The sequence below is a fragment of the Carlito syrichta genome, unplaced genomic scaffold, assembly GCF_000164805.1.
Source record: "Carlito syrichta isolate Samal-C Ts95f unplaced genomic scaffold, Tarsius_syrichta-2.0.1 Scaffold312011, whole genome shotgun sequence".
Classification (NCBI taxonomy): Eukaryota; Metazoa; Chordata; class Mammalia; order Primates; family Tarsiidae; genus Carlito; species Carlito syrichta.
Window position 1 is genome coordinate 296,307 of NW_007256107.1, and position 9,176 is coordinate 305,482.

Genomic DNA, 9,176 nt, shown 5'->3' on the forward strand with positions numbered 1-9,176 from the left:
GCTCCCACCTTGGAGTCCCAGTGACAGATGCAATGTGCAGCAAGCCCTTAGGAGCCAGCTTTTCTCAACTGAGGCAGAGGAACAGATGCATCAGAACCTTCTCAGCAACTTTCAGAAAATGCAGCTTCCTGCCCCCATGCTAGACTCTCTAAATCTAAGTCAGAGGTCCTGGAAATTTTCATTTTTAACAAACTTGTGAGCATAGTAAAACCTGTTCTGCTGAGCTTCTTTAGAATTGCCCCCTTTTAATACCCAAGCAGAGTTCCCAGGTGAGTGGGGATCCCTCCCTCTGCTGGGTCCTCAGGGAGCAGCCATGAGCTCCTACTGGGTTCCCCAGAGGTCCCTCCTCACTGGCTCTCACCTGCTATACCAAGTTCTCATCATGGCAGAACACTCTAGGAATTCCCCTTAGGCAAGGCTAGAAAGTGAGGGCAGGACCCTTCACACACAGAAACATTACATATGTTGGGGTTTTTATTTACATAATAGGGCAAGAAAAGGATACAAAAGAAGCCTCTTGGTCACACATAAAGGGAAAGCTTTAAAACTCAGTTCTCAGTAGGGCGTGGGCCCTGATATTAAGGGGAAAAAAATGAAGAGAAAGAAAAGGTAATCTGGGACATGTTTCCAAGTTTTTATGCTCCAGGAACTGAGTAAGAGAAAAACACAGGAGTCCTGTCACAGGAGAAATGACTGCTCAGGATGAATGACAGTTTGAAGTTCATCTTCTGTACCTGTGAACCTGACTCCCAGGACAATCTCTGGGAGGTTTTGACTTTTGATATTTCTGAGTTAATTCTTAACAAACCTCTGAGAATTTCAAGGCCAAATGTGCTTGACTGTACAGTTTTTCCAATTTGGTAGGTGGGGGCGGGAGCAGAGGTGCTAAAGCTCTTTTTTGGACTTCCAAACAAGAAAAGACCTTAGCAGCTCAATTCCCTTCCCTGGACCACACCTCCATTTCTCCACAAGGAGTTTGTGGGCTCTGTGGGGGCTCATCTGCATCCCTGGGTCACAGGGGAGGGTGTTTTCCAAACCTCCAGTCTTCATTCCCTGTGACCAGTGGCCTGACAGCTCTAACTCTCTCTCCCACTAAGTTTGGTTTTTGCTTCTGCTTAGGTCTGTTTCTCCTTTCCCCCAACTCCTGGTGTTGCGGGGCAAGCTATAATTATCTCACATGTGTGAAAATGTGCTGTTATCAACTTGCATCCTTTGGGCTAAAACAAGCTCACTTGTTTTCTCTTTTCCTTACAAATGATGATGCAGGAATTGGGTCCCCAGCTTATCCTCAACACAAAGTTGAAGCTTCAGAAAGTGAATCTGAGTCTAGCTACACAGCTACCCCCTTCTCTCCCACCCATTCTCTCTTCTATCTGTCTTCCCACCTTCTCCACCTCCTCATGCCTCCTGGTCAGGCTTGATCAGACAAGCATGAGTGTCGAGGCCTTCCTCCCATGCCCTGGAAACCCCCTGGGCAACAAGCAGGTGTCGCAGTTGATCCTGCAGACCGGTCTTTGGACTTCTGGATATTCTGGAAACAAAGTCAGAACAGTGGCCTATCATGGGAATTAGCAGAGGAGCAGGGTCCTCCTCTTCCTTTCATCTCCCTGTCTAGTGTCCAGTGGCAGTCCACGGTCATCCTTGGTGAGTGTCAGGCCCAGGACCTATGACCTCTTTAACCTTTACATCTGAGTAAGATATAGGAGAGGAACAGATGCTACAAAAACAGTCAACATGAGCTCATGGCTCAGAGGGGTTCAAGAACCAGCCATGGCACCTCTGACCATCCAGGCTTTCCTGGCCCTACCTATTTGGGTGCAGCACCAGGCCCCCGAATTCCCTAATATTGATGCTCCAGTCTGACTTCTGTATTTCCATCTTCTCTCTTCCAACTTCCTCTTGCCTTGTTTCTACTTCCTTCCCACTTGTCTCCTACTTGCTGGTTCCTTCTCTAAATCCAGGTGTTACATTTTCCCTTTTCTCTTGTCCCCTGTGCTCCATGCTTAGTCAGCCTGGCATGGAAGAGGGTTAAGCAACTGCAGCCAGGCACGCGTTTCCAGGGGACTTTGGCCACAAACATGTGGTTGGGCTAAACTGGGCCACACTGGGCACAACAGCAGTCCCTCTACCAACCTCTACCAATCTGGGTGTCCCAGATACCCAACCTGCCTCTGAACTTGCCCTTTCTCCACCCATCCTTGCCAGTTGCACAATCATGCAGACAAGGGGGAAAATGACAAGCTTTTATCTACTTTAAACAGTCATGATGGACTGTCAACAGGGTTTTCAAAGCATCATATCCTTCAAAGACATCTTTTCTTCCTTTCTTCTTCTCAAGCCTGTAATTAAACTCTTGGTGACAGAGAGGCAGAGGAAGGAGATGGGAAAGAATGACTGGAGAAATAAACAGCTCCTTAGCTGCCCTCAGAACTGAGGCAGCCAAGGGCTGTGAGTGTCCAGCAGCTCGCGACATTTCCAGAAGAACAAACAAACCATCTGAAGCCAATATCCTTTCTTCTCCCACAAAATCACCACTCTGCTACACACCCACACTGCTCTAGCTTCTGTCAAGTGTTTGTCTCCACCCCAGTGCCTGCCACCTTCACACAAAGGTTTAGATTTTAGCTATCTAACTCTACTTCTACAGCTAAATTCTAATTCTCTGCAGGTTTGGCCATCGGATCCACACGTGTCTGAGAGATGTGAAAAGTTCAGCAGGTGGGCAAGGATGTCTCCTTCTTAGCACTCAACCAAGAAAGACATTTTTTCTTCTCATCCAAGTACACTGTGAATTGAAATCTGAAAGGCTCTTGGGTTGATACTGTTCCCAGAGCAGAGGTTTCTGCTCATTCTTGTGGTGTCTGCCCCAGTAGCGTCCATTAGCGCATGAAGGATACCAAGCTGGTGGTCACTCCAAATGGGGCGAAGTAGGCTGAGGCAAAGTCATGCAGGCCGATTACCACGTAGCGGCATCCTTTGGTGATGACCTTCCCAACATTCTAGTTTTAGGAAGAGAAAAGTAAAGGATTAGGGGAGGCAACTTTTTAAATTCTGCCCTGAGTCATGGCAACATACACACAAAGTCATTTTTCATCACCCTCCCAGGGCAAATTAGCAAGTGACTGTGTTTCCCTATCTCTGGTAGAAAGTGCCCACTCCCAGCCTACAAGCATGTGAAGCCTCATAGCAGACGTTATCACCTTGCAAAGCGCTTTCAAGCACGACTTGCTTCCAGATAATTCAGAGAACTTCTTGGAAACAGTGGTGAGGCTGCCAATTCTAAAACTAGGCCAGCTCTTCTTAATTTTTTTTTATACCAAAGCCCACTCCTCTGTTCCAGCTACAAGTTACTAGCTCACCTGAAGTTTGGGTCATAGTTTTCCTTTCTTCAACTTCATCGGAAAGTCCATCCTCTCCTCCCTCCACCTCCAGGGCATATTCTTGTTTGACCTACATATTTGTCTCTGGTAGTCTTCTGCCATTCTCTAACTTCCTATCTAACACACACAAGTATCCTTACCAAATTCTAACTGCTGTACCCATAGAAGTCTAGCATTTCTGCTATAATTATGAGCTCCTTGAGGGTAAGGACAGGGCAATGCTTTTTTGGTAGCCACTTCCCTTCTTCCTTTTCTTTAATGCTGGACATGGGACATCCAAAGGACTCAAATGGGACTGCCACAGCAAAATTAACAATACCAGTAATGACTAACATGCATTGCACTGTTGTCCCCTGGTCTTTGTCTCCCCACCACCAATATCTGTCATCACTCTCTGTGACACCAACATCCAAGTAGATGTCACATACCTGTGCCTTATCTCACAAACTTTGTCTTTGGTCTTTGGTTTTTCCATACTACTATCACTATTTGGACTGGTTTCACTTAAAACTTCTGATCACAATCACAAAGCTTGCTTTGACGTCCAACACTGCCGGACAAACCTACCATACCTGCCCAGTAGGCTGAATTTCCTTATCTCCCAGGTACTACTTCATACCTTTTTCCTTCTCAAGTCTCCCCACAGGCAACACACACACACACACACACCTGCATATCTTTATTAGATGACATTAGGGAACTTGTTCATTTTTCCACCACTCTTTACAGACCTCCCTGCATCTGCCCCTGGTTTCTCCTCCCTTGCATATGTTACAGTAGAGTAAGTGGCCCTCTTCCCCTAAGGCCACTTCCTCCATTCTGGCTGTCAGTGCCCTTTCCCACCTTGCTGTTGGCTTTCCCCTCTCCAGCATCATCCTTCTCCCCTCTCCATCGCATCAGTCCCATTAGCTACACATACGCTCAGGTGTCACCTCCGCTCCATATCCTGCCCCAGATTCCTACTCTCCTTCATGTCAAACCAACTAAAAGAGTCATCTGCATGTTCTACTTTCATTTTCACACTTCTTATGCCCACTGACTCTGGCTCCTACCCTTACGTTCCAGGGACAGTCTGGTAACAGTTATCTGCAATCTACATGTTGTTTGATGCAATAATTGACACTTTTCTGTCTTCCTCTTCGATCTCTCAGTAGCTTTGAACACAATTCATGAAATAATAAATTGGCCTCTTTGACTCATATTCTCTTGGTTTTTCCCTACCTTATAGGGAGTTTCATCTCATATTTCATTGCTAGATCCCCTCTGCCAAACTAAAAGTTGGAGTTCTTCAGTACTCAATCCCGGGTGTGTCTGTCTCTCCTTAGGTGGTTTCATCCATTTCCAGTTACTTTTGAGTAATCCCTGGATGATAATAACTCTTCAAATCAGACTCAAATATTCAACTCTTTACTTGGTATCTTCTTACTCTACTTTTTGAGATCCATTTCTTAAATTCCTCTGTTGTCTACTCTCCCTTTTAGCCCCAAGAAAATAAATCTAACAAGAATTGGCTATTAGTATGTCCCTGGTAGCCTTGGGCTTCAAGAAGATAGTGCAGAGAGGTTACATTTATCCAAGTTGGTAAGAAGCAAAGCTGAAGTTCAATCCCAAAGAAATCTCACCTCAGAGCCTGGGCCCTTAACCCCATATTATACTTCTCTTCTTTAATAAAGGCAATTGGTAAAGGCAAGTTCGTGGCCTGAGCTTGAAGCTTAGCTCTATCACTTACTGAATTTTTCATGGCCTAAGTTTCCTCACCTATACAATGGGAATATTTAGCAACCAACTCATTGGGTTATTAAGAGGAGTTATGAGTTTATGCAAGGAAAGCACTTAGAATAGTGTCCTGCACAAACTGCAAGCAGTAGAAGTGCCCCACCCTGTCAGCTATTGTTCCTGCAAAACAGCATTTGCTTCTTTTTACAACACAGTCATTTAGGTTTGCAGTGGTAATATACAAATCCAACATATTCTGTTATTTATTCAGGAAAGTTTCTGAAGAATATAATTTCCCATGATTTCTGGCTTACTTGAGCTTTCCACAATTGAAATTACAGGGTCCCTCACAATCACAGAATGAGGGTGGGGTCTTTGTTGTGCTCATGACTGAATACCCAGCATGTAGAAAGAGCCTGGATGTTTCCTTTGGTACCTTCCTGCTAAATGAGGAGCTTTGGGAGATACAGGCAACGTCCAAGTCTTTCCTAGGCACTGCTTTGCTTTCAGGATGCTGCCCTGTCAGTTTCTCAATGATACTCTAGGCTGGGGTATGAGACCATGCGTGTGTGTGTGTGTGTGTGTGTGTGTGTGTGTGTGTGTGTGTGTGTGTGAAAGTCCATGTGTGTGTGGCAGGGTATGATACTAAGGTAAATAATCAGGACAGTTTTATGTTTGAAACAACAACAACAAAAAATCCTGTTCTCTGGGAGCAAGTATAAAAATCAAGAGTGATCCTTTATAAACAAGGCCAGTAGAATCATAATTGCCAGCCTTAAACTTGACATTTTTTGGTATTTGTATTAATACATCCATTTTCCTTAGCCTGTTATATTTTAAAAACTGCTTGTCACCTCATCTTTGCAATTTAGAAAAAAAAATCTACTAAAATAACTAATCAACTAGAATGCTGTCAAAATACAGATTGAGATATGAAATGCAAAATATCTCTCAACCACTATTTCAGTGTCATTTGAGAGAGCAGATATAGGATCCTTTGGTCTGAGTAGAACTTTCTACCCAATTAATCTCTCAGAAGGGTGCTGGGGTATGGGGGAGCAAGGAGGGGGTCACCTGCTTTGTTTCTTCGTGTGGGAGCCTAGTTACCCTCTCAGTTGTCTCCAAGAAAGTAGAAGCCAAAGTCACTCTTTTGAAGATCAGAAAGGGCACGTCCACCTCTAACCTAACAATGTCCTCTCACCTGGCCTTCTGAGTTTATTGAACTAGTGTGTCACACTCAAGTCCTTCTGTGCCCACAAGTCGGCTTCTAATGGTACCTGCGCCTTAAATGGCATAATGGCACCCCTTCTCTATCTGGTGAAATCTCTCACTTTCTCTCTCTCTCTTTTTTTTTTTTTTAGTTAAGGCAAGATTCACATAGCATAGAATTCACCATTTTAAAGTGTGTAGCTCAGTGGTATTCAGTGCATTTACAATATTGCACAGCCACCACTTCTATCTAGTTTCAAGACATTTTCACCATTCCAAAAAGAAAACATATACCCCATTAGGCAGCTGCTTTCCATTCCTCCTTCTCCCAGTCCCTGGCAGTCACCAATCTGTGTTCTGTCTCTCCGAATTTACTATTCTGGATATTTCACGCAAATAGAATTATATATACAATATGTGACCTTGCGGGTCTGCCTTATTTTACTTAGCATAATGTTTTCAGAGGTTCGTCTATGTTGTAGCATATGTTAGTACTTCCTTCCTTTTTATGGCTAAGTAATATTCCATCAGGTAAATATACCACATTTTGTTTATCCACTCATCTGCTGGACATTTGAGTTGTTTCCACCTTTTGGCTATTGTTAACAACACTTCTATGAACATGTGTGTATAAATATTGGTTTGACCTGTATCCGGTTCTTTTGGTCAAATAACAAGGAGTGGAATCGCTGGATCATAGGGGAGTTCTATGTTCAACTTTGTGAAGAACTGCCAAATTGTTTTCCACAGCAGCTGTGCCATTTTTCATGCCCACCAGCAATGCACAAGGGCTCCAAATTCTCACCAACATTTGTTATCCTGTGTTTAGATTTTTTTAGAGTAGCCATCCTAATGGATATGAAGTTATTATCTGGTGAAATGTGAACTCATCCTTCTCTGCCCAGTTTTCAAGTCACCATGATATGAAACTTCCCTGACTTGACAACCTCACCACTGAGGCGTTAGCTACCTGAGCTCTGTGCATGCAGCTCCCCAGTGGTGCCTCAGCTGTGTCAGTGTCTCCCTGGGAGGGTGTGGCCTTCTCCGCAGGCAGGGCTGGATCATACTCATTTTTGTACCTCTGGTGCTCAGCACACTGCGTGACACATAGTGAGCACCTCCAAAAAATCTTCAAGAACCGGCCCCTGAGCCGAGGTTTCCACACTATCAATTCACCAGTTGAGAGGCAAGTGATGGCCTCTTTGTGCTCAACAGGGACTGGGAAGAAAAATGATTAGTCCTAGCAAGACTGAAGGACCCAACTTCATGGTTTCGATTAATATAATTTACCACTGCCTGTGTATAGCTCCAAAAGTTGCTGATTTATTTATATATTTTTTCTTTTTTATTAAACTTTTTATTTTGAAAGAATTACAGTCACAAGAAGTTGTAAAGGTAATATATGGGGAAAACTCTTGTACCCTCCAATCGGTTCTCCCAATAGTAACATCTTACCTGACAACAAGGCAATATCAAAATCATAAATTTGACATTAGGGGAGGAAGGATTAGGATAACTGACGTATAGTGTGTTTCTCCTATGGAGTAAATCAACATAGAGAGAGTTTCCTCAGCTGCTGATATGTTTTAAAGAGGATGGTAAACTTAAGTTCTCAGGTGTATAGACCAAATGACTTTAGGTGTGATAAGAGGCCACTGGAGGGCAGATAACTGGACAATAAATTAGGTGGGGCCTGTGGCCTTTGGCCAGAACACAGTGAATGAGTTTTGAGACTTTGTTCTGTGTGGTCTTGTCTAGACCAAGGGAGCTTTGAGCCTTTGGGTTTGATTTCTGAGAAGGAAACTGTTATTTTATTCCATATTCATCCTTCCTTTTCCTCCCTACTCCATCCCCAAGCAAATGGCAGAATGTTTGAAGGCCCCAGAGTACACAGACAGTTGGCTAGGAGAAAAGTGGGTTCAACAAGTGCATTGTTGAGCTCCCAAGCTCTGGAAATAGCCTGGGAATATTCGGGGGGGGTGGGAACCAAACATTTCTCAGTTAGTGGGATATCCTGGCGAGGGTGTTACTGCAAAACAGATAACCTGGGGTGCAACTCCTTTCTTTCCAACTAGGTCACTTTTAGGAGTCACCTGCTCGCGCTAAAGCGTCAGCATTCCCATCTGTATCCCAGGGACACCGACTCCTGATCTTATGTAAGAACCACCTTCGCAGGCGCCCCTTGAGAATGTTACTAACCCTTTGGCAGCTGGGCAGCTGCGCAGAGGTCCCGGCGGAGCCCAGAGCAACCCCGACTGCGTTTACATCCCTTCTTGCAACTACAGCTGCCCCCTGGGGAGGGAGTGGGAGTGGGGGCTCAGGGGGTCCCAGGAGCAGCCCAGGGAAGCAGAGCAGAGTCGACGATCAGGACCTACTCTCGCTCTCCAGCCGGTTCACCCGGAGGCCCTGGGGCCGGAGAAGCGCCACCCCCTCCCCCCAACCCCTGGCCAGGGCACCGCGCCCCCGACCCACGGGCACCCACCTTGCCATACTTCTTCAGCTTCCGCCGGTACCTCCGCTTGGGCTTCTCGTCCGGCGCGGGCTCCTCCAGCGGTTCGTAGCGCTCGGGCAGGATGGCGAGGTGCACCCTCCTGGCGCCCCGGGCCCCCGGGGCCCCCCCGCTCTCCGCCGCCTCGTCCCCGCACTCCAGGTGCTCCAGGATGGCGGCCGCCTCCTCGTCCCCCTCTGTCCGCCCTCGGAGCCCGCGGCGCGGGAGGCTGCTCGCCGCCTTGCTTCGGAGCCTGGCTCCCATCGTCATGCTGCCGCGGTCCCTCCGGCGAAGGTCCCAGCGCGAAGACGCCAACACGCCAACCTTTGCTCCCCGCTCCTCCTCCGCCCGGGCCGCCCGCCCCAGCCCGGACGGGGTGGGAG

General features: G+C 46.3%; 1 protein-coding gene across 1 annotated transcript; it reads right to left on the reverse strand.

The window, feature by feature from the left end:
• Positions 1 to 452: 452 nt before the first annotated feature.
• On the reverse strand, positions 453 to 9,063 carry CUNH1orf115 (chromosome unknown C1orf115 homolog). The gene is made up of 2 exons (XM_008069422.1): positions 8,788 to 9,063; positions 453 to 2,999 (listed from the first exon to the last, which is right to left on the reverse strand). The coding sequence occupies exons 1-2, from the start codon at positions 9,061 to 9,063 to the stop codon at positions 2,880 to 2,882; spliced, it is 396 nt and encodes a 131-aa protein (XP_008067613.1). The 3' UTR covers positions 453 to 2,879.
• Positions 9,064 to 9,176: the final 113 nt, after the last annotated feature.

Excerpts from the sequence above, each read along its gene's own strand:
- CUNH1orf115 (XM_008069422.1), bottom strand. The coding sequence starts at position 9,063 with ATGACGATGGGAGCCAGGCTCCGAAGCAAGGCGGCGAGCAGCCTCCCG. Across the intron at positions 3,000-8,787 it reads AGCTGAAGAAGTATGGCAAG|AATGTTGGGAAGGTCATCAC; the intron begins GTGGGTGCCCGT and ends TCCTAAAACTAG.